The sequence below is a fragment of the Amborella trichopoda genome, chromosome 2, assembly GCF_054954075.1.
Source record: "Amborella trichopoda isolate Santa Cruz 75 chromosome 2, AtrichopodaSantaCruz75HAP2 v2.0, whole genome shotgun sequence".
Classification (NCBI taxonomy): Eukaryota; Viridiplantae; Streptophyta; class Magnoliopsida; order Amborellales; family Amborellaceae; genus Amborella; species Amborella trichopoda.
In genome coordinates, this window is record NC_142337.1 from 50,987,037 (window position 1) to 51,012,666 (window position 25,630).

General features: G+C 37.0%; 1 protein-coding gene across 8 annotated transcripts; it reads right to left on the minus strand.

Annotated features, from left to right (window-relative positions):
* Window positions 1–4,295: 4,295 nt before the first annotated feature.
* Window positions 4,296–24,576, minus strand: LDL2 (LSD1-like2). 8 transcript variants are annotated; one of them, XM_088858481.1, is made up of 3 exons: window positions 22,561–24,576; window positions 21,824–22,138; window positions 4,296–4,718 (listed from the first exon to the last, which is right to left on the minus strand). In XM_088858481.1, the coding sequence occupies exons 1-3, from the start codon at window positions 24,083–24,085 to the stop codon at window positions 4,678–4,680; spliced, it is 1,881 nt and encodes a 626-aa protein (XP_088714607.1). In that variant the 5' UTR covers window positions 24,086–24,576; the 3' UTR covers window positions 4,296–4,677. The 8 variants fall into 8 exon arrangements, with proteins under 8 accessions (XP_088714607.1, XP_088714606.1, XP_020521073.1 ...); XM_088858480.1 differs by having other exon boundaries at window positions 4,296–4,722; XM_020665414.2 differs by having other exon boundaries at window positions 21,824–22,150.
* Window positions 24,577–25,630: the final 1,054 nt, after the last annotated feature.

Below are 25,630 nucleotides of genomic sequence, written 5' to 3' on the forward strand. Positions count from 1 at the left end.
TTTAAGTCAAAGTATGCGATGTGGGCATCTTGGTGATGGCGTCTCTAGGCATATCTACATCTATATATTCATGTGTAATTGGCTAGCATATATCAAACTCCCTATTGCTAAAGGATAGGGGACATCTGTCATTTCTTTATTTTCCTTTCTGTTTGAAGGACTATGCTTTGCACTGAACTTAGAGTGACATGCAACTGCAAATAGCTTGCTAACCAGCTCTGCATTCTTCATATTGAACTTTTTAAGCACCAATTCGATATATATTTTTGTGACAACCATAACTTGTTTGCGTTCCTATATCAACCAAAAATATGTTGTGTTGGCCCCTAATCCTTTATATAAAAAGGACTTGCTTAATTCTTTCTTTAACATGTCAATCTTGTGAAGATCTTGCCCAACAATTAGTATGTCATCAACATAATCTAAATTTTTTCTAAAATAAACATAATGATCTATATTGTCTTATCTAATGGCTCATCATAAATGAGTCGAACTTCTTGTACCATGCCTGAGGGCATGTTTGAATCCATATATGTTCTTCTTCAACTTGCAAACCAAGTGTTCTTTATCCTTTACTTCAAAGTATTTTAGTTACTCCATATAAATTTCTTCCTTCAAGTCACCATGAAGGAAGACAATTTTGATATCTGACTGTTCCACCTCTAGACCTAAGCTTGCAGCAAGACCTAGAACCACACAAATGGGTGACATCTTCATGGGTGAAAATATTTATCAGTGTCATACCTTTTCTACTCAAAGTTTTTAACAACTAGATGAGCTTTATACTTTACTTGCTTCTCATATTCATTCTTCAACCTGAATACCTCATTGTTTTTTTTATTACTTTTCGACTCTTTGGTAGTTCAACCAAATCAAATGTATTACTCTTTTTCAAATAATTGATTTCAGCTAGCATAGTCTTATTCTACTCGTCCTTTTATTCATGAACTTGGCTCATTGGAAACTTCTAAGTTCTCCCCCATCTATGGGAATGTACTTTGAAAGAGAACTTCTTTGTTGGTTGTATTACCCTGACAACCCTTCTCAACTGAGTCATCGTTAGTCGTTCTTGATAGGGCTGCTACCCTTGTCCAACCTCACAAATTTACCACGAACATAGATTTATAAGGTCATCAACAACTTATTGTGGTTTCTCAACTTTTTGAAAATCTTTAATTGTTTATCGTCACAAAAGACCACATTTTGGCTTTTGATCACTCCTCTTCTAGATTCTATAATCTCTAATCAGGCTCTTCATTTGCATAACCAAAGATGATGCACTATGTTGATATGTCATCATGTTTTATCCTTTGTTCTCTTGGCATATTAACCGACACTTTGTAACTGAACACCTTCTAGTGATCGTATGAGACATCTTTCCCAATCCACAGTCTTTCGGGGAGGTGAAAGAGACAAATTAATCAAATAGCATGTGATGTGTGTATAGCCTCAACGTTCCTAGTTAGCGCCAAGGTGGATGCCTAGTCAGTGTGGTTTTTACCTTGGACCTAGCTATTGCATTATGCATGTGCATGAGTTTATTTTACTTTGAAAATTTGTGTATGCAAAATAGGATTCTTGCATTAGGCATTGGAATTTATTTTGCATGGTAATATGTTAGTTTTGCGTGTATATATTGTTTAAGAGTTCCAAAGATGGGTTTTGGCTTTCCAGTATATAGGGACTTGATTAGGGGGGCTTTACGATAATGGAGAAAGAACATGGTTGTAAATCAAGCCAAGAGAAAAACTTTCTTTCGTAAAACAAAATTCATTCCAATAATATAAGCATCCCAAAATTTGACATGCAACCTTTTATAAGCCTATGAATCAAGTGAACATTTAGGACTCTAAACTACCCCTAAATAGTACTAAAGTTCCAGACATCCCGATGTAAACAGTAACATGTGAATAATACCTATGAACAATAATTATGAATAGTAGTAAGTGAACAGTAAATAAAAAACATAAAAAACCCTAGAATCCCTCAAATATTTAAAAACCTTAAGAACATAACCAAAAACAAAAATTAAAATATACATATTTTGAAATTGAATAAAAATTAAGAATAAGAATAATATTAGCCAGCATCATGAAGTTCATGTATATGCTTCTAAATCAACATACTCTCTCACTCGGTATCCAACAACAAAATATTTCAGACGCCTGAACTGCTGATGCATACATGCACCCATTACCAAAGCCTAGAGTCTCTATGGAGTGAGTTGCCATGCAATATCACAAAGAGATACACCTCATTGAGAGATATTCCACTGCCCAAATAACTATACTAGCACATCACAAGAGTGTGCCATGTCCAATCATCCATGACTGCTAAAACATCAACTGGATCACTATATCACTAAGATACTATCGCATCACTAAGATGTCCATGCCACAGACTTCATTAGATAAAACTCTGAATGTTACACTTGCGTCATCGAGTCACAAACTCGGAATGCCACTAAAGCACATAATCTTATAATATGCCACAAGAGATGAAGATTGAGAGAAACTAAATGTACACCCCCAATGTAACGAGTTATATGCACAGTTATGAATGGCTATTCCATTCATAATTTTAAACGTATGTTTGCCTTTGCCACAATTATCAATGGCTTTTCCATCACTCCCCATTATAAGTATATCATCCACATAGAGGACCAAAATTAAATTTACACTCCCAATGTAATGAGTATATACACAACAACTAACAATACTAGTATCGAACCCATATTCATTAAGAGCTTGAGTAAATATTAGATAACATTGCCTTGAGGATTTACTTTAAACCATAAAGTGATTTAATTAATTTACATACTTTATTTTTTTGACCTTGAGATTAAATGCTTTTAGCTTAGGTAATATAGATTTCATCTTCTAGTTCCACATTTAGAAATGCGGCCTTTACATCCATTTGATGATCATCAAAATCATAACGAATCGCTATTGCTAATATTAGTCGTTATTTGTAAATACTTTTTTTTTTTAAGATTTCCTTGCTAGTGGTGAAAATGTTTCTTGGTAATCAATACCTTTCTTTTGACTAAACCCCTTACCTGCCAATCTTGTACTCGCCCTATCGACATTACCACCAGAACTAAGTTTCTTAGAATACACCGTTTACAAGCAAATTACATTTCTATTTGATGGCAAGTTTGTTAGAACCTAAGTTTTATTATTTATTTGGGATTCATACTTTAGGTGAAATGATAGCACATTAAAAATTTTAGGTGAATTGATAGTACATTAAAATTTTTGGGGTACTTCATTAAGCTCATTATAATGAACATAATAATCTAACTAACCAAGTCTTTTAATTTCCTTATGCTCCCAGTCTCATAAAATTTTGGGGTTGGATCAACTTTAGAAGAATTTCTAACATCAACTATACAAGGGCCTTGTTATTCCTTTTCCTCACTTTCTTTTAAAAGTCTAGCTTGCTTGAGTATTTGAATGTCTTCAAAGTAGTAGGCTTATCTACTCTCTATAATTTATTTAGTTCCTTCATTATAAAATCTATAATATTTGTTTTCCTCTCTTTCTTGGGGAATATAAACATAAACATGTGCTATAGAGCCCCATACTCTAATATGATCTATAGTAAGTTTTCTACCAAACCACATCTCAAATAATATTACATTGCTTGATTTAAAAAGGATTCTATTCACCATATGGGTTGCTGCCATAAAGCTTCACCTCCAAAAGTGGAATTCTACGTCGTCCTCTTGTATCATATAATTTGACCATACTGATGAAGGTCAAATTTTCTCTCAGCCATGCCATTTTGTTGAGAGGTGTAAGATATGGAGGTTTGCCTAACTATCCAATTCTTATTACAAATTGATTGAACTCATATGATATATACTCTCCTCGTATATCACTTCTAAGGATTTTAATTTTCTTATTTAACAGATTTTCAACTTCCCCTTTATAGTTCTTAAATTTGTATAATGCTTCATCTTTATGGGTTACTAAATAAATGTATGAATATCTAGAATAATCATCTATACAAGTAATAAAAATATTCACCCCTACCAATACTTTTGGTTTTTAATTTGCCACAAATATCATATGGATAATTTTAAGTAAGTTTGTCTATGCCCCTTAGAAATAGTAGTCGATGCATTTTCCTTTTAGGCAACTTTCACATGTGAACTTTTCTTTTTCTAAAAAAGGGATTATATTACCTTTCATTAATCTATTTACTTTTTCATAACCAACGTAACCAAGCCTTCTATGGCCAAATGTTGAGATACTTTTTCTTTGGGTAAATATAAGTTGAAACACTCATCATAAGAAAATAACCTCTTAATTCTATTATCAAGATTAGAGCTTGTACATAATGCTAATCATAGTGCCTTTTACAACAAAAGCATCATCTGTCATTTTCCATACCTCTAAATAAACATCACCCCCATTCCTATCAATCCTAGAGAGATAAACTAAGTTCCCTCTGATATTTAGGGCATATAATAATACATCAGTGAGAGTCAACACACCGCTGTTTGAGAGTGGAAGTCTAATGGTGCCCGCTCTAAGAATGTGGATATTAGACAAGTTGTCCATGTAAAGCTTTCTTGCACCATCACTCACTCTTTGAAGTCTACCATATTGTTTTTGGTGTTGGTAATGTGTTTAGTAGCTCCCGAGTCCACACGCCAGGATGAGTTCACCATCAAGGATTCTTTAACCTCAAACACCTTTTCACTTTCCAAACTACCTTACATGTTGAACCGTTCTTAAAGGATTAAGTTTCCTTGAAGATAATACCCCCAAAAGAACCCAAAGAATAACACGAAAGTTCCATAGAAATGTAAAATGTTTGAAGGCAAAAAAAGGCAATAAAAGAAACAAGGAAACGAAAAAAAAAATGCAATTTGCTCACATGAAATCGCAGATATGCAACAAAAATAGAACTCTATGCAGAAAACAAAATAACACAACACAATTGAGTCCCACAAGTCTAAAACCATAAACAAAACCCTCTAAATCAGACTTAGAATTTGACCATGAATCTCTACAAAGTACGACTGAAATAGCACCAAAGGGAGAAGAATGCTCTTCTTCAGTTATCAAATGTTCAATCTGTAGAAATGGCGGTTGTGAGAAAGAAGATGCATTTGCATCTCTCCACTCTCCCTCCAAGTAGAAAAGCCAATAAGAAACCCATTCTATTGAAGGGTCACTCGGACCATATTCTCGTAAAACAGTACTTCCTCAGCCATATAATAGAAAGTGTTACAGCCACTTCCCCTCCTTTGTCACCTTTCCGAAAAAGGAAAAGTGATCACCTGATATTCTTGGGGGATACACCCATAAGATATGTGGGATAAATGGGAATCCTAAGACATAAACGTCCTCCAAACTAGAGAAGACCTCTCTAAGAGAGGGAGGCACACGCCGTCAGCTAACTCTGAAGGTACTAAATGAATAGTGTCCTTACAACTGGTTAAACCCAAGACAGAGGTAAACATAAAAACTTTAGGTTATTTTCATACACCTAGAGAACTGTAAAGGATCTCGCTGTTTCCTTTATAGAAGAAATTTACTGCAATTGTAAGGACCCTAATAAAGTGTGCGATCATATATAGATGCAAATGCAAATGCAGGTAATAGATATACACGCTTAGTTTTTATATGCAATTAACCAAACGCATGCTCGCTGAAAAATCAGTTTATGCACAATTGAACATGCAAAACAACATGTGTAAACTATACAGGTAATATATGTTCTTTTGCTGCTTTATTTTTAGGTTTCAAGGAAACATCTTCTCATGTGTCAATCAGATATTTGAGAGAAAAACTTCTTAAGAAAAATCAAGTATGGTAATCCCCTAATAAAACCACATTGTCATCATGCCCACACAAATGAAATATAAAATTCAGCATGCTATGATTTATATAGAATTTTTTTCATAATCACAAATTACAAAATTAAATTGAATATAGAAAATAAAAATGGGAAAAATCCAACATCTTAGGGTTTAAACTGTGAAGCACAAATTACTTGTTAAAAGGAAAGAATGTAAAGTTGTATTAATTCACTAATATAGCTAAAATTATGGTTTTATCGTAATAGAAACCCCACTTGATTTACTTTATTTAGTGTAAAGTTGCATTAATTAATTAATATAGCTAAAATTATGGTTTTATCGTAATAGAAACCCCACTTGATTTACTATATTTAGTGTAAAGTTGTATTAATTAACTAATATAGCTAAAATTATGGTTTTATCATAATAGAAACCCCACTTGATTTACTATATTTAGTTTCTTATGTAAAGCTCAAAAATAAAAAATTTAGGTTTTCTAGATATTAGGATCTAGTTTAAAACTCTGAGTGCAGACAAATTCAAGATTATGTTAAAATTTAATTATGAAACTAAAAGACAATGTACGAATGAAAGGGAAGTGCTACATAACCCTCTCTTTTAGCTTTTTCATGTTTTAGTACTTATTCAGATCTTTTTCAAATCCATAAATACCACATAATCCTACTTTCTTGTTTATACACATTGCCACCATGACCTCCAAGCCTTAAGCCCATTCTTATCACAGGCAAGGGATCCATTTATTATAAAAGACTTTATGTGAATAAAAAGATATAAACGACTCTAGAAATTACTACTTATGCCCCTAAGTGAATAAAATGACTCAAACAATCTATAAAAGACGTATTCAATGACTATTTTGCCCTTCTATATTTCCTTTTGTAAGTTTTAAGCTTATCTCATCTAGATACTCGAGAGCAGTATTTTGAGTTGCATCACTCTCACCTTCCTTAAAAGAATTCACTATCAAATTCGGTAGCACGTCATTTGAGATATCACCAAGATATGGAATGAGATGCTTGACATTAAAAACATCGGAAGTGCGAATGTGGATAGGAAGCTTCAAGTTGTAAGCATTGTCATTAATCTTCGACATCACTTCTCACGGTCCAATCTTGAGGTGGCTCAACTTCTGATGTTCAAAACAACTTGGTCTAGAACCATGAACAAGCATAGGAGGGAAGAGTCTTGAATCACTTCTAGTTATACTTCCTCGGACATATCCTTTCAAAATAATTTTGTAGGAAATCTCACCTCTCTGACTTGTAAGATTGATCATTGAATCTACTAAAAGGAGATTGGCAATCTTGCAATGGCTCTGAAACCTTTTTTTTCCTATGTTAAACTCACCAGCTGAGAGTTTAGGAGAAAATAACTTCAAACTCTTCGGTGTGTACCTCACCTGATACCCTAAATTGAGGTAAAACTCCAACAAGAACAATGTCATCATCATTAACTCCGTCAACACCATTCTCCTTGCTACTTTTTCTGGGGACTAACAAACCAGTTACCTCCAATATTTGGGGAACAACTCCTTGACATCCACCATGTTCTTCATCAAGAATAGGAACATCCACAAAATCCTCTCCAACGGTAGGATCTTCTTCTTGATCCTCTTTATTGATTGGATCACTATTCAAGCTATGAACACCTACTTCTTTCTCAACACCTAAATCTTCATCAAGGTACTTGTTAAAGACTAGAAGTGAGTTCTAGTCCACATATTGATCTTGAGAACCATTTAATGAGAACAAAGTTTCTCCATGCTTGTCCTCGGATATACTTCCATAACACTCCAGGATCTCAAACTTGAGATCAGTTTCCCACCTCTTACCATCTCTATCCGCATGATCAATTGCCTCTCTCCTTGAAACTTGATCATGGAAGGGATTTATGGATTCCTCATCTGCCTCGCTCTCATCCTCCTGAGACGGGCTTCCATTTGTGCCAAATGAGAGTTAGGGTTTTGACCAATCTCCTCAAATCTGCAATCCCTTCTCGTGAACTAGCATCAAAGGCTTCTCTGGTTGTTGCTTTCCCTCATGTTCTTTTGCATGGAGCCATGGTTGTCGATCTAGGGTACAAAAATCGACTACAACAATGTTTGTACAATGCTACAGTACCGACCGCACAATGTTTTAGTGTAGTAAGTGCTAAAGTGTCGTCTGTACACTCCTACAATATTATCCGTACAGATCATTGGGCTCTAATACCAACCTGGCGTAGACCTAATAGCTTGGAGCTAGGGTTTAGCAAAGAAGAAGATAGGAAGATCCAAAATTAGAGAAAGACGCAAAAACCAGAGACAAAAGAAGGAGCACTTACTGCTTTGGGATTTTGAACAAAGTCCATAACAAGATCCTTCATTATGCTTGAGTACATCTCTTATATAATAAATCCCTATACAAGACTTAAACTTGGCCATCCAACCAATCTAATCACGGACATTTATTATAAAAAACTTCATGTGAAAAAGAAGACACAAAAGACTCTAACAATTACTACTTATGCCCCTAAGTAAATAAAATGACTTAGAAAATAAATAAAAGATAGATTCAATGATTATTTTGCCCTTCTACGGTTCTTTGTTTAAACTTTAAACTTGTCTCTCTTATCTAGATATTCAAGAGCAATATTCTGGGCTGCATCAGGGGTGCTTGTGACCTATTCTTTATTACATAGTAAGTCATAAAAGACACTTACATTAGTTTCCTTGGCCTTTTCATAAAAGGCATACCTACCAAGAAATAAGTGTTTCTATCTAGTATCTGGAATCTTGCTCAATCAAGATCCACTATTGGCCCCAAGATATGGCAAGACTCAATCTATGAATCCTTGACAACCTACCGTGGTCCCACCACTGGACTCACCCTTGCCATTGACAATCCCAAAAAAGACAATGGAGGATCCTGAATGCATGAGCCATGTAAATGTTCAAAGGTTTCTTGCAATCTTCGCCCCTAAACATAATTTTAAGAATTCCTAAATTGACTTAAAAAAATACCAAACCCAATAATTCCTCTAAGAAGCCCTAGAATCTCTAAAACAATCAAATACCAAAAATACCCCTAGTATCATAAAATTGTTAAAATAAAAATCATAAATTCCAAAAAATAAAAAAAATAGGAAAAAATAATTGATCAAACTAGAGTACTTTGTCTTTGTAGGTAAAATACCAAAATATCATTTGTACCAAAAGTGTCTTTGAAATATTTTAGGTTTTTGACATGGGTATGATTAAGTTGACTCTTCCTCATACCATTTTAATGATAGGCCTAGAAATGGGCCACGCTCCCAGCCCAGCCCTGTCAACTTGACCCTAAAAGACTAGGACCTGTGCTAGAAGATGTGAACCGAGGGCCAGGCTACCATGTCCCGAGGATTGGGTCAAGCCAGGGCGACGACAAGGCCGGTTTCGTTTGACCCTTTTTATCTTAACATTTTTTTTCTCTTCTTCTTTGATTGTATATGGCCCGACCTGGTCAAAGGCTCGGGCTGGGCCAGGATCGGCCCAGGCTAAACCTACAAGGATTAGGACCGTGCTGGTCCAACCCAAGCCTCAGCCCACTCCAATCGATTAAAAGACTCAGATGAGCACATTATAGAGACAAATGATGCAAGCTTGTTTTCAAATCATGCACATTGCCCATTCAAGTAAGTGGCATGGTGCCCACTCCAATGTCAATCTAGCGAATCCCAACAATCTAGGCTCCTTAGTATCTTACTCTTGCAATTTGTCGCACTATACATTATATGTGTCCTTTAGGCGTGAAATCAATGTAATCATTTACCTTCTCCCTAGACATCCAGACATTAGAGTGAAAAGGTTGGAAAAAGTAGTGCTCAGTATCTGGGGCCAAGACTGAATGTATTCGGTTCGCCATTGAGAAATTCTTTGCAAAAGCAATATCTTGCTCAAGCCAAAGGTTACATATGCCATATCACAAAATTGAGTTCCGGATTCATGGAAGTGATTTACCTATGCCTCTCAAGGCACCAAATCGTGTATGGGATCGATTGTGGAAAGTTGTGAACTATAGTACGACCAACAATCTAAGGACAGTGTGATAACCACGATATATATTGGTCAATCCCCAACACCCACTCCATATACTAGTACTCTGTCAACACCAACTACTCATAACCATGGAATAAGGAATGCACATCGAAATGCAGTCATGTGTGCACAGCAAGGAAAATAGGAGTGGAAGTAATTTTATTATGATAAATTATTATTAATGAAAAAGAAAAAAACCACCAACAAATGCTTTTGAAAGCGACAATTCCTACAAATTATCCATAGCCTCCTATTTTGTATTACATTGCTAAATTATACATTCCCGTTTTAGACAAAAAAAAAAGGGTAAGTAAAGAAAACTGCCCACCAAGACTTGAGCTCGAGACCTCTGATAAAAAGGTGCCTTTTATATAAGTGCACTAACCAGCCTAGCGTTCCTCACTTCATTCTCGTTTTAGACAAGGAAGGATAGAATTCAGAATGAATATATTTGAGAGAATTTAGGGGTAGGCTCCAATAGATGATAAATTGAGGGAACGTAGGCTTAGGTAGTCTGGTCATGTACAACGTCGACTAGAACAACAATGGTTAGGAGTGGTGATTTGGTTTAATTCGATGGCTCTAAAAGAATAAAAGGAAGGTCCTAAAGGACATAGATGGATGTAGTGAGAAAAAATATGGTGATTGAGGGAATATGGTGATTTATGGTGTGATTGAGGGTATGGCCCTTGATAGACTGCAATGCCATAACAATATTCATGTAGCCAACACCAAATAGTTGGGATAAGGCTCTGATGATAATAAATAATGAGGCTAATGATGATGCTAAAAAATATATGAAACATTCCTATACAAGCATTATTAATACTTATATGTCCATACCCTAAGATTTTTAGTAGTTAGAATTGCCCTAAGTATCCAACTAGTTTTATCTGGACAATTATACAAATCTTGTTGTAAATACAGGGCCTACATGCAAATTCTATGCAAAAATTGAGAAAACTTTTGAAACCACACCTATTTATCTTCTTTTAATGATCTATATCCATAAAAAACCACATTGGGTGCCTCCAAAGCAATGCCACATGCTATACAGTGTACTAACACCATCTTGCATCGAACTAAAAAACTTTTCTCCTTTCCTGGGTGCATCATTAAAATATGTAAAGACTTGAAATTGATTAAAAGTTCGGTACTCAATAAATTGAAAGCTTGCTAGATTTTGATGCAGTGAGAATCAAAGAAAGTGAGAAAATCTCAAACAAGGGAGAGCGTGCTAAATATTAGTTGAGCATCACAGCTCCAAAACTCAAAAGATCCATTACAATTTCAAAAAAATTTCCCCTCTTCCTCACAATCGACACATAATAGTCTATTTATAAGCATATGAGACCTTAAAATTAACTTGAGTTTGAATAAAACAATTTAAGACCCTAAAATGACCACCATAATTAATAAATACCTAAATAAATCTGATTATTCTAAAAAATGTCACTATTTTCAGGCATGTACTAACTAAGATTTGAGGCCAAAAACAGAAAATTTTTGAAAAAGCCCTAGAAATATCCTTTGTAGATAACTGAAAGATCTTCGAATTGCAATTTGAAGCACCACAATAGGAGACGAGTGAAAAGTTATGATCGTCAGATAATGACTGCATCATTCACCCCTACTAAAAAAGACCTCATCATCGAGTTCACTATGAGATCCTTCCTTTCTTAAGATTAATGTTCTATATGCTTTGCATACCGACTTCAGTTTTGGTAGTTGGTGGTGTAGTCCCACCACACACTTCAGGTCTCCTTCATTGGATCTCCATAAAAATAAAGTTTCTGTATATTTATTGGGTTGAACAAAAATCCTCCATAAATAATAGTTGAAATTAATTTTAAATTCCTTCTAGAATAGGGTCTTTGTGTTCCCTGCTAAACTTTGAAATTTTAAATCTTTATGATCCTCCTCAATAATAAACTAGATTTCCATCATATACCTCGTTGATCACCTATTATTCATCTGTATCCTTATCATATATAGGCTCACCAATTATGCTAAGACGTGATGATTCAATCTTAATCCAAAAAAATACCCACAAATGGATTCTCTTCTAAAGCTTCTGCAAAATATCAATAAACTGTAGGGGCTTGGCACAAATCTCATGCAGGTCATACTCACTCAATAAACTGTAGGGGCTCCATGGATCACCAAATCCATCAACTAATTCAACCTTTGAGTCAAGCCGCCATCGAATGCGCACCTCAAGTCTTGAGGAACTTGTGTAGCTATCAGATCTCGAATCCAGCGGGATCAAGCCTACTCTGATACCACTTGATGCAGTTAAAATCAAAGAAGGAGAGAATATCTCAAAAAAGGGAGAGTGCAACAACCATTAACTGAGCATCACAACTCTAGAACTCAAAAGTTCCATTACAATTTCAATGAAATTTCCCGTCTTCCTCATAATGGGCACATAATAGTCTATTTATAAGCATATTTATAAGCATATGAAACTGTAAATTTAACTTAGTCATAAGGGTTAGTCCCATCAATAAATGTGTTGGAGAGCAACGGAAGGAAGGTCCATCAAGAAAAGTAATTAATCGTCTTCCCAACCACTTTGTAGCGGTTGCCTCTTATTACCTTCTGCACACTAGTAAAATTTAACCTTTAAAGCAGCTCATGAAGGAGTTGTACTTGTTAGCAATTGATCTTGATCTCCACTGAAATCCTTAAATAATTTCCATTCACAAATCTTGAAAATTGATTATATTTAGAACCCAGTTTTTGTGCATTCGGGCTCGCACCTATTAGGTTCTGGGCCCACAGATCTAGGGTCTCAATATGGGTAAACAGCAGATGGTGCCTGAATTTCAAGATGAGAAACCGAGTAACTGGAACCCCAGGTTGATGTGGAGTAAGTTCTCTTCAAAGACAACTAAAAAATAGGGAAACCGTCAGTGAATAGGCACAATTTCACTGTTGAGAGCCACACATCCGCAAAAACCCTTCAAGCGCCCATACAAGGAGGCCCATGCCATCAAATGCCCACTCTTATCCTCACCCTTTTTTCACATGGTATATTTAATAAAAAACTATTTGTAGATTTCCTCTACTTGTGATTTCTTACTGTGAGTTTCTTTTTCGGAAAGTTTTTGTCGCCTTTGTAAACTCCTCGGTCTATTTAGTGTCTCCGTACACTTTCAACGAGTTTTCAGCATGTCGTAGTTCTCATTCACTGGTAGCTTTAATGTTCGTTCTCCTTTATCTAATGAATGTTCTCTAAGTCTACACTCATAAATTTTTTTACAACAACTCTTTTGTTGTCTTTGTATATTGCTCAGTCTATTTATATTGTCACTGCACGCTTCCTTGCAAATATCCGGCAAGTTATAGGTGTCATTTGTAGGCGGTTTTTATGATCGTCCATCCATTTTGGTCATTGTTCTCTTATTCTACTTTCGCTCAGTCCATTTTCCGGTGACTTCTCTGGTTTTCCAGCGTTCGTTTTCTCTCCATTATGTTTTAGAGAGGGAATTCTCCCCACTAGATTCTTTACTGGCTAATTTTTTCGTCTTTGTAAACTTCTCGATTTGTTTTTAATGTCTCTGTACAACTTCCGACAAGTTTCTGGCATGTTGTAGTTGTCATTCGCCGGTGGTTTTAACATTCATTGTCTTCTTTTCCGGCTATTGTTCCCTCATTCTATGGTCTTAATTTCTTTTCCGGTGACTCTTTTGTCGTCTTTGTATACTTCTCGGTTTTCCCAACGTGTTTTTGACAAGTTGTAGGAGTCATTTACCAGTCAGTGGCTTTTACATTTGTGCATCCTTTCGCAGCGATTGTTCTCTCATGCTAAGGTAGCTCTATCCATTTCCCAACAACTTCTATGGTTTTGTCGATGCTCATTTTCTCTCCGTTTTGTCTTTGAGAGAGAAATAATAATTTAGAGAGGTTCCATACCTTCTACTGAGAGGTCAAAGAAGTACAACCGCCCACCAGTCACCGGTTCTCTCTTGACATCACCATTCAATTATGTGGATGGTATAGATTCACGTGGTAATAGATGTGGGCCCTGACTCACTAAAAACTTTTCCTTGTATTTATCCCTAACATATTTGGTCTTGCAAAGGCCATATCACTGCATCCTTCTTTGTGTTCTAACAAGTTATGTATACAAGCTGCCTAAGAATATTATGCTAGACTGTTCTCTACCACACATAATCTCGATGAGAGCAGACTATAGCCACTCCCATAGTGTCAATCTCCTCTAGTTCGATGTCATCTACATCCTTGACTATAATGAATACAGAAACCTAGCATAATCCATATAGTATCAAACAAGTTTAACATATCTCTCTGCAAATTGCAAAATGTACCGAACTAGAAGGTGATCAATGGATCCTTCTTTCTCCCAGTAAACTATAAATACGCTGGCTTATTGACCACAAATTTGTTTCCTATGATAGTTAAAGAAAGGCAGCCCAGCACGACAAAGATAATGACAGCAGCTGCTGTATCTTATTATCCTCCTATATATGATATAGTATGGTCCTTTAACCATGACTACCCATCAGATTAAATCACAACCATTAATTGATTTTCCAACAAGATAATTAATCTACATTAAAAACAAAATTAGAACCTCACCATGGTCAGGTGGGAATAGAAGCCCATCACAAATTATCCTTCTAAAGAACCCAAGAAGTTTCTTGGAGCCCTCAGACGTGATAAATATTTGAATCAATTTACATTATCAAGCCTTCTTAAAAATCCAATAGGCTAGAACATTGTAATGAACCCACTAGATTCTCAAAAGAACAGACATTCACCCTTAACAAAGTATTCATGTCACTAGCTGTGATGGCATTTATTATCCATTTAAAATGTGATGTTTCTTTATTTCAAGACCAAGAACTACGATTTTTTGAAGTTCAAAACCAAGAGCACTCTAGTTAGCCAAAATCTTAATTCCAAAAGAATGTCAGAGGATAAACCTCAACCAATGCTTTAATGCAACTTCTAGTAATGATTGTGATATCTACAGAGAGAGGTACATAACATTTTATACAACTTCTTTGTTTGATATTTAGATGCCGTCATGATGGTTTTATCCTTGAGGCTGACAAGAATGCGATTGGATCTATTAGACCTTGCTGGTCATACTTCTCCACACCACAGACAGCATTATTATTTTCGGATACTCAAGCGAGATGGACTTCAAACTCTCCATTTGATGCATGGAAACATCCTCATTCAGAAACTTATGTAGCACAAAGCATTTTGGCACCCACTAGATTGAGCAACCCTTTCTGGGTCCAAGCAACTATTTTCATGTACAAGCAGGAGATAGAGTGGCTTTAGCTATCCTCGACTTTTGATCATCTGAATTTCTTCAAATCTAGCCACAGTGTATTGTAGTCAAGCGTTGATTGCATGGCCAACTGAGCCATTAGTACAATGACCGCACACTATTTTGCTTACATGAGCATTGGCATGTTTCCAAGTGCCATCATGTTCAAAGGAATCGGATTCGCTTGTTATAAATTTTCTCCACCTAGCATTCCATTTAGCTTCCTGATATGGGCCATGGGTATGAGTTTCTGCAGTTTAAATCACAACAGGATGTTAAAAGGAAGCACATGACGCATACAATGGATCTAATGGCTCACAATCTATATTTTTGTTCTATAAGAGACAAAGACCCATGTACAAAATTCAAAAGGAATGATGTGTCTTGGGAAGATTCTCAATGCACTGCATATATGTCTACAATCAATATGGAGTGAAAAACATGTATATATACCCTTGACACACAGAAAGATGACAGGATCAACCCACAATAAATAGTTATCGAAGACAAATGCAAAATGAAAATATCTTGAAACCTCCTCAACCTAAGAAGATGCACATCATTTGTGGCAGCAAGTTCTGAAAGGGATGGTAGTTTACAACTCCCTTACACGCAAACCTCAAAACTAGCTCGCTGTGAGCTTATCAACTCAATTCCTTGCTGGCAAATTCCTTACTTTTATATCTTGATAATTATTCCTAGGAAAAGGAGGAAAATAATGGTTAGGTTACTGATCCCACTTTGGTAACTTAGAAGTTTGGAATCCCCTTCATCACATTTACTCTCGAAAGCCTCAAGCTTGTCATGCAGTTTCACTTAGATATTCATTACAGCAGGCAAAGATCTTCCACCAGTCACAAGATTCGAGCTGTCAAAATGTTTGCAAAAAACTCTCCCTCCTGAAATCTGAAATCATGCCCTACTCATATTGCAAGATAACGTATTTGTTAGATGCTTGTGCATCGGTCAATCAAAGAAAGAGATAAAAGGAAAGAAGAACCAGATGCTCGTGCCATGGAGATGGTCTTTCATAAAGGTAAAACAAATTGGGGCCTTGCATTTCAACGTTAGGCGATTTCTAGCACAACATAGTTTCCAGATATCCGCTTCTTTAAAAGGCATAATTAGGTTACATACAGTTAAGGCAAAGAAATGGCTCAATTTTATCCTTCCAAGAGTTTCTTTTTTCTTTGAAACTGTTAACTGTAATCCTTCCAGGAGATTACAGCAATCATCTAGAAAATAATGTCACAATCGAACATTTTTTCGGCCCAGTCAATATGGCTATTTTGCTCAGCCAAAGGCACAAATCTATCCCATTCTCAATAAATACTATCAGTCTCCCCAAACAATATATATCAACCCACAAAGATCTTCTTCTCGAGGTATAGTATCAGTCTCCTCCGCAATTACGTCCACATCAACCCTCAACGAGCCCCCTAATGGCAACATACTGTTTCATTGATGGACCCAGAAATAGGGACTTACTATTTCATTCAACATAGCATAATACCTAAACATATCCCATAAGAACTGTCCACACGGGTAGAGCATGTGGTAAGAATAAACCTTCAGAAATTTTCAAATGTGTATCCACCACTATAGAACTCTGCCTGGTCTCTAATCACACATCTGAATAATGTCCAGGAGTTCCATCAATTTCTGGGCTGCCCATAAAAGACTACTCTCTGATCTTAATTTGGTCACAATGAAAAGCTTCAGCGAGTGGGAGATATTGCCTTAGAGCCTCTCAGCATACTCTTTCTAATGCAAGTAGTTAGTTTCTTGATTAGCCCCTTTGAAAACATGGCAAATGAGATAGCCACCAAGTTCTTATCATCAAAGATCTCGTTTCATTAGGTTCACAATTATTAATGGGTAAATCATTCCCTAAAATGAACCTAGTGACATCAAGATTTCTCAATTGCAGTCCCATGACAATTTCGGAGAAAGTAGAAAACCCTAAGGCCCATCAAGTGAGCCGTTTAGATTAAGTTTAAATGGAGTCCACTACCTAGCAAGCTAAGAAAAACCTAGTACCTTCCCTGGTCATCCCTGAAGCGGCCACACCCATAAGACAGATACAGATTCCCTCGAAGCTATAAACAAAGTTAAGCTTTATTTTATCCCTTTCCTTTTTCGAGGCATGTTCCATTGAGGCATTAGGTCAATATCATGGAACTCATTTCCAGCAAATGTCTTCCAAATCCAATCTCATATGTTGTCCACCTTAATCACAGAGCACTCCTTAAGAATAAGAGCATATGAGATCATGGACCCCCTAATCCCTTATCTTCTAAACTCAAACTTTGTAAAATTACCTTTGAATATTTCTATGATAATGCTCTTTACAGACGCCCTAAAAGATAACCAATGGGACAAATCTCACAACGCAAATGGAGAATATGATCAATCAATGAGAACAGTGACCAACTCCATCATTACCCAAAACACCATAAAGAGATCGTGGAAGAAATTCTAATCCTGATTGGCAAAAGAGTAATACAGTAGATGATGGTCCACAATTTCCCCTTCCTTTGCAAAATAAATAAATGTTTAACTTGAAAATATGCTTTTAGACATGATCCCCAATATGAGACATTTTCATAGTGGTCATTCAGCCAAACACAACATGAAAGGGGGTGCTGGACTTCCACATTAGACATCCTGCAAAACTCCCCACAGGCCCTCCTAAAAAACACTGGAAAAATGAAAACCTCCACTATCCCGAATTTAAGGCTATCCACCTAAATGTTGCATACATAGATATTACACCTCCTAATAACCTAGTTAACTATTCAACTTCTTTGCCCTCAAAAGAGCCTCTTGAAGTATGACCATGGCACCAACCAATTCCCTCACAATAATTCACAGGGAATAGCAAATGTGTGCAATTCCTGTTTTACATTTGGATAAAACTTAAGTGGATTGGGATCCCTTTCTCCTTATTCCTCAAACCACAATGACATCTAGAAAACACATCTGAAACAGTACGAGACACCCAAGAAGACCTAGCCAAAGCTCTAACACCCATGCTTCCCTTCTAACGACCAAACTTCTCTTTGACGACCTTCAGCAAAATCCTTCAAAACCTTCTCCCATCATTAATGTAACATGCCTGAGAATGCCCCCTTGGGCAACCAAATGCATCTGATACCTCCCCAAGGCTCCATGCTTAAACACGCAGGCTCCATGCTTAAACACGCATCTCTTCCTATCAAGGAGCGAAAAGGTTTATCACCTCCACCCATTTCATTAGGTGAAAATAATGCTTACAAAAAGGATGCTTATTCTCACAACCAAAGTTTTTCCACTATTTCAAGAAAATTGAGATTCCTTTTAAGAAATCTTTACATCTGCATATGTGCATCTTTGTGCATGCACTGGTTGGTGGCACTATCGAATTCCACCTTTGAAAATAATTCACAGGGAATGTCAAATGTGTTTAATTATTCCAATCCATTATAAATTTATGCAAAACTCAAGTGCATTGGGATCATTTTCTTCTTATTCCTTGACCAAACTGACTTCTAGAAAACACATCTGGAAAAATACGAGACACCCAAGAAGACTGAACCAAAGTTCTAACCCATCCATCCCTTCTAATCCATCCCTTCTAACTACGATATTTCCCCTAAATGTCCTTCGGGCACAATCCTTCAGATTCTTCTCCAAACAAAAATGTAACGTGCCAGAGGAGGCCCCTTTGGGCAAGGGAATGCATCTGATACTTCCCCAAGGCCCCATGCTTAGACTTTTGTACCACCATCTTTTGTTTTCTATAAGTCCCGTGAGAAGGAGGAGGGAAAAGGTTTATGTCTCCTCCCATCGCTTATCACCGCCTCACATCTCATCAGGTGAAAATTATGCTCCCCCAAGAGGACCTTTATCTGACAGTTTTTTTCCTTTATTTTTCTTAAGAAGAAACTTAAGATAAGTCGCCCCCAAGTGTATACAAAGACATGCATATGCAGATATAAAGATTTCTCAAAAGGTCTTAAACATTAGTAGTATAAGCGATAAGGTAAAAAGCTAAATTGATAATTCTCATGTCCTAATCAAATATAGATCAGATAAACATAGTACAACATCATTACTAAGGTTCATATCCATGATAAAGAAGAAATACCAGGCAAAATTTTGAGATAGCAGCAAGAAGGAAAACATACAAGTCATACATTGCCTTGATTATGACCAAACTAGGAATCACTATGGATTTCAGAGTTCTAATGTGTCCACTCAAAACATAAAAGGAAGATCAAGAACAAGTAGCTGTATATCTACAAAAAGAAGACCTTAAAAAAAACATTTATGCTTTTTAAATGAAAAAAGGACATGTCGCTAAATCGCTTAATGTTAGGCAGAGGCAGAAGAATCTAGAAGCATCTCTCAATACAAGCACATTCAAACAACAACATCCAGGTAATATAGCTTCACATGGATATGAGTTATGGTTCATTATAGTGTTCTTAACACCCAATTGTTCTGTTATTCCATTTTAATACTTAAAATATCTTTATGCTCCCATTTCTATCATTTTTCTAAATTCACCTGGTTTATGTTTTCTACTAAAAACACAAATACCAAAAGGGAAGAATCCACAAAATTGAGTCAGTTTCATTCACAAAAGTGTCAACTTGAATTTAAGTTTATAAACTGTGGATAAGATAACAAAACAACATAACATTTTCATGTCATTAACAAACTGATGTCATTTATCATCATGCTCCAAAAACATTTAGTGAAACTATGCTTGGATTAGCAGATCTCAGGTTCAACAACATTTGAGTTGCTCTTTAATACTTTCAAAGCATTTCAACTATACATTCCACTTTATGAGTAAACTCAAGATATTATTGTAAACTGAAGTTGTTGCTGATAATACCAACCTTGAAGGTAAGGGATCAATTCTAATTTTAATGCATTTTTTCACAACACCACTAAATTTAGTCCAACAAAAACTTCTACAACACAAGAACTCCAATTGCAATTGTAATATTTTAAATCAGATCATATTATTTAAAGAATGAGGTCTAAAGACAATGTAGAATGAGCTATAATTCCTTTTAAATTTCTTTGATAATCAATGACAAAAAAAATATGTAAAAAGCTCACTATGAGCAGTTTCTGACAAAAGTTGATAATTCTATAAATGCAAACCACATATGACAATGGGGTAAAAATGTAAAAATTCCATAATTAGGTGTTTCTGCCAAGCAAGAAAAACATGTAGTAATAGATCTCAAACTTCAACCCAAGACCACCACCAAAGGTTACAAGTAAGCTTTTTATTTTAGCTCTCACGTTAAACTTATCAGAGGACATAAAGAAACAAATAGCTGATAATTATGAATATGTTATGTGCAATTTAAAACAAGAGAAAGTCATATTTTTTCATAAACATGAGAGTTCTATCCTTCTTAAACCCTACCCTACACCTCCCATAGCTCAGAGAGTAAAGTTGTGAACACAACCACACCACCCCACCCGCACCCCCCCTCCCCAAAAAAAAACAAAACAAACAAACAAAATGGGCCAAGAGGTCAAAGTGTGCCGCTTGATATCTTTGACTGAATAGAACGGTGAGACCAGAAATAGGGCTTGGGCTTGAGTGTCAAGCAATGCTACATCTCACATTTGATTCCTACCACTGAACTATCCAAAAAAAGGAGAAAAAAAAAAGAGAATAGTTAGGGCCAAAAAATGGCAGAGAGTCTGTGGGCCTCATTGTTTCAGCCTAGATTCTAAAGCAAAAGTTATTTGCTTTTACAGCCAAAGCAGTGTTTGATAAAGGTAAACTGTAAGTCTCTTCAGATATATACATATATATAGCAGTACTAGCTTAGAGCCTAGTGTTATCAAACTCTTCATCTTGACCTTCAGGTTGCATGTTTAGAATATACTGATAAGTTTGTGTTCATCCAGGTACACAAACATTATCCAAATGCACATACAGATATACACATACACACACAGCATGCATACATATGTGCTTATGTATCTATGGGCGTATTCATCCATATCTATACACACAGGCGCACACACAAAGATGGGCAAAGACATCCACATGGACAACAGATGCAGACTATTACATTAGTGCACTCGTACAAGAGAAATAGCCTGTGCTGAAAGGATAATTCTCAGCATCATGGTTCTTGAAAGCAAGAGAATGGGCAACAACATACTAATACAAGAAGACCTCTCTAGTCAGCATGTTCTTATACAACGGCAGAGAGATTTTTGCATCTGCCTCTCCTTGAACTAGCAATGCCAGAAACCAAGGAGTTGCCAGCAGCTCCTAAACCACTAACTCCTACCAACTTCAAGCCAATATTTCTGTAAAGAAATTTCAGCTTAGCATCTTCTCCACTCACCAAGTTCAACTCAAGAGCTTGTTCACGAGTTAGTATAGCATAAAGCTGCAAGCACGGGTTCTCATGTTGTAGGAAGCCACTCCTCAATTCTCCTAAACTGGTGTTCTCATCAATTATAGCGCTACATTTTTCAAAAGTGACCCTCAAAAGTACCAATGATTTTGAGTCATCAGTTCTAGGATCAAATACAAACGAGAAATTACCACAAATTATATCAGGCTTCCTGAACAAATCAGCAAGGTAAACCTTACATTGCTCCAACCTCTTCGGCAAGCCCTTCACAGGATCTCCATGCCTATTTCTTGAAGCAGCGAGGATGCATGAAGCCTCTCTCAATCCACTTAAGAAAGCACCATGCATTGTAGCTGGATATCGCCTAATGGTGGCCTCACCGGCAAAGAACAATCGACCATTCCCCGCACTTTCAGCAAGAATATCATAATCACTACCTGAAGCCCCGACCCCAACATGAGAGTATGAACCCTGGCATAACGGATCACTTCCCCATCTCGTACATATCGATTGAATAGGATCAGGCACAAGAACACCTTTGGGGCCGTAAATACCTGTACAAATTGCTAAAGAACTATAGCTAAAAGGAGTAGACAAAGAGCAGAAAAGGTTGTACAATAATACATCAGGTGACCATTCTTAAGAATAATAAAGAGGCATTTGCCAAAATGGATGTTTATTAGAAGGGAACTCATTCTATAATTCAACAGTCCAGTGGGGTCATCAACATCCAATGAAAAGATGGACAGCAATGGAGAGAGAGAGAGCGAGAGAGAGAGAGAGGGAGAGGGAGAGGGAGGGAGGATCCACCACAAAAGGAAATGAACCCAAGGCAGACCCAGCTCACTCTCTCCCTTATAATCCGTCATTTCATAGGATGGTATGACGCCAGTGGATAATGATCTTTCACAGTCCATAGAATTATGGTACACCAAACACTGGAGAAAGATGAGGATCTCAATAAAACAAGATATACCTCTAAGGATTTTTAAAACTTGATGAAGGGACTCCACAGGGTCTGTGGTTTCAAATCTAATTGCAGCTTCTCCTGCAACTAGTGCAATAAGGAGAGGACCCCCTGAAACCATATGGTAACTATAGAACAAGAAGAATTCCCCCCTTCTATGGCTATCCTCATTTAGACAACCAAATGTATCGAGATCCTCCCCCCAGAAGACATAGGGAAAAACCATTGCAACCTTATTCAACAACCCAAAACCCAATCTCTCAATGGCTTTGAGTTTCCTCTTTGGAAGCTCAGGAACAAACGTAATAGACTTATTCTTCAATACCCCTAGAGGTACAGTGCACAAGACCATATCAGCTTGATACACTTGAAGATCACTAGTTTTGACCTCCACCCCTTCACTTCCATATTTGATAGTTTGAACGATCTTCTCATAAAGAATGGGAATATCTTCACACAGTGCATCTATCAACCTGCAATTCCCACCGGCAAGCAAACAATGATCACCCCCCATCTCATACGGATCATCCTGGTCCCAAAATAGCACTGAAAGCTTGGATAATAGCCCAGCGTTAGCATATTCCAAGTTAGCAAGATGCCAATCGAGAAGTTGCCTCTCCTCTTTATCCCTTGCCACTCCATACATCTCTCTGAAAGTCTCTAGAGCACAACCCAAAGAGATATTACCTGCCAATTCCCCCATAGTTTGCCTCAATTGAGTGGCCTTATTCAACAACTCATTAAATATATACTCAACTTTCGAATCAAGCCTTTCATCAACTGGGTTTCCATCTGGTTTATATAATGGGCACCTATCCCTTACTTTATGAAGTGGAAGAGACAATTGTCGAGCCAAAACGCCAAGTGGGTTGGCATGAATTCCAGTTATAACACTCCCACCAAGGTCCACAGCTGCAAAATTACCCTTTAGCCCCATTTTCTTGGTGTATACTCTGCCCCCTGGTCTTCTTCTACCCTCTAAAACAAGAACCTTGAACCCAAAAGCCAAGAGCTGCCTAGCAGCTGCTAAGCCAGCCAACCCACCACCCACAATCAGCACAGTCCCCTCTGTGGGCTCTTCTCTTAATTTCTCCTTGACTGAGGAAGAGACTCCAAAATTGATGTACCCATGAGAGAGAAGGAAATCATACGCAGAGCTCATTAGGGCTCTATACTCCGAGCTCACAGTCTCCATAATCTGACTTTTAGAGAGCCATGATCTAACGTTCGCCCTCCATTTAGCAAGAATATGGTTCCTCAACACTATGTAGTCATTTTGCTCTTGGCCACCTAATTCCCTCACTACCCCTGCCTCAATCTCATCTTCAAGGAGAGCATCAATAGGGAACCCTAATGAAAACGCAATCATGGCCTCGGTTTCGGTCTCCTTTTGCAAATCTTCAGAAGTCTTGGTACGCCTTTTAGGGAGGTCACCGAGGTGGCTTTCTATGGACTCAAAGGCCAAGTCCTCATCGTAATTGAGAAGCCCTGCATGTTTTCGCAGGGACTTTCTACTTGAACTTTGCGTTTCCATTTTCTCCACTTTTGTCTTTTCGGGAAGTTTCTGCTCCCCAAAAAATAAAAATCATCTAATATTGGAGGAAAGTGAGAGACAGGAGGAGGTTAGGGAGCCTACTCTCACAACGGGTAATCTTGGGTCCTCCATGAATGGATTCTTTAGCTTAAAGGCCAGATTCGGGCTAAAAAAATACCCAAAAAAAGCAGTAAAAGACCCAGAAAGAAGAAAAAATGAAGAACTCAAAAACCCAATAACAAATCTAAATCCATATGGCCGAATCCAGTTCTTAAATGGCGTTTGTTTAAGAAACTCAGAGCTTACGATGAGCAACTATTGATACCTGCAATTCTCGAAGTTCGATCGGCACTAAGGCGGCAGCAGCTTCGGCCGAACATTTGTGGTTTTGGGTTGGGAATGATGGCACAGAGCACTACTAGCGTTTGAAAGTTCATACCAGGTGATGGAAGAGAGGGAACTCTCGCTCACATCTTTTCCTGGTTATTTATGAATACGAACAGGGAAAGCGAGAGGGAGATGGAAAGAATACCCTAAACTAACCCCAACTTTTATTCAAAGCCAATCTTAACCCTAGCAACATAAAGGACGCGAATACGAGGACAACATCGTATTTTTCTTAAAAGATATTGGCAAGTTTGTGCCTTTTATATCGACATGTACAGCTTTATTTACGAAATTGTCCTCAACATCGTTAAAACGTGAAGAAAGACTTTGAAAACCACAGTTCCGAAAAAGAGCAGTATCTTACCGTTATGAGTAAGAAAAGATATTGGCAAGTTTGTGCCTTTAGAATGATGTGATATGATTCTCAATATTTGCAACATAGTGAGGGAGAGACAAATGGTAGTAGAGAGTACGAAGACCGTGAGTGGGAGATGAATGGTAGTAGTAAAGGTGAAGAGTGGTGATCATGAGAGAGAAAAAAGAGCAGTATTTAGCTTGAGGTCGAAGAGAGAGAAACAGGTTGAGGTGGCATGGCCCTTCTTTCCGACCTTTCTTGTTGCAGTTATGAGAAGGGCTACGGTCGTGGTGGTAGTACTACCGTACCTCTGTTGAGAGTTACTGTTACCATTCTCACTGACACATTTAAAAATCAGGCTATTTTCAAAATGGATAAGGCCTATAATCCCCATTGATCCACCTAAAAAAAATCTTTTTCAATTATCTTTTTTTTTTGTGTGACAATGTTAAGGTCTTTGTTGATAAGAGATCTTACAAAGAGACAAATAGAGTCAAATTTTGGTTAAACATAGGGTTATATTTAAAAATTTGATAGGGAGTTACTAATAGTGTATTCACCCGCCAAGAGTCAAATAATATGCAGTGTATCTTACGAATTCATTTCTGTAACCCCAGGTAGTCACTGTGTTGCGTGGAGATTTTGTAGGTGGACTTGCCAAATGACAGGAGACTCAAGTCTCCCCCTGCCATTTCTCTCTCTAAATATTGCCTACATAAAAATAAAAAAAAATTGCCTACATAAAACAATGAGAGTGACTTTCTAATTAAGGTAACGGTGGATCCGAACTGGAGACCTTCATT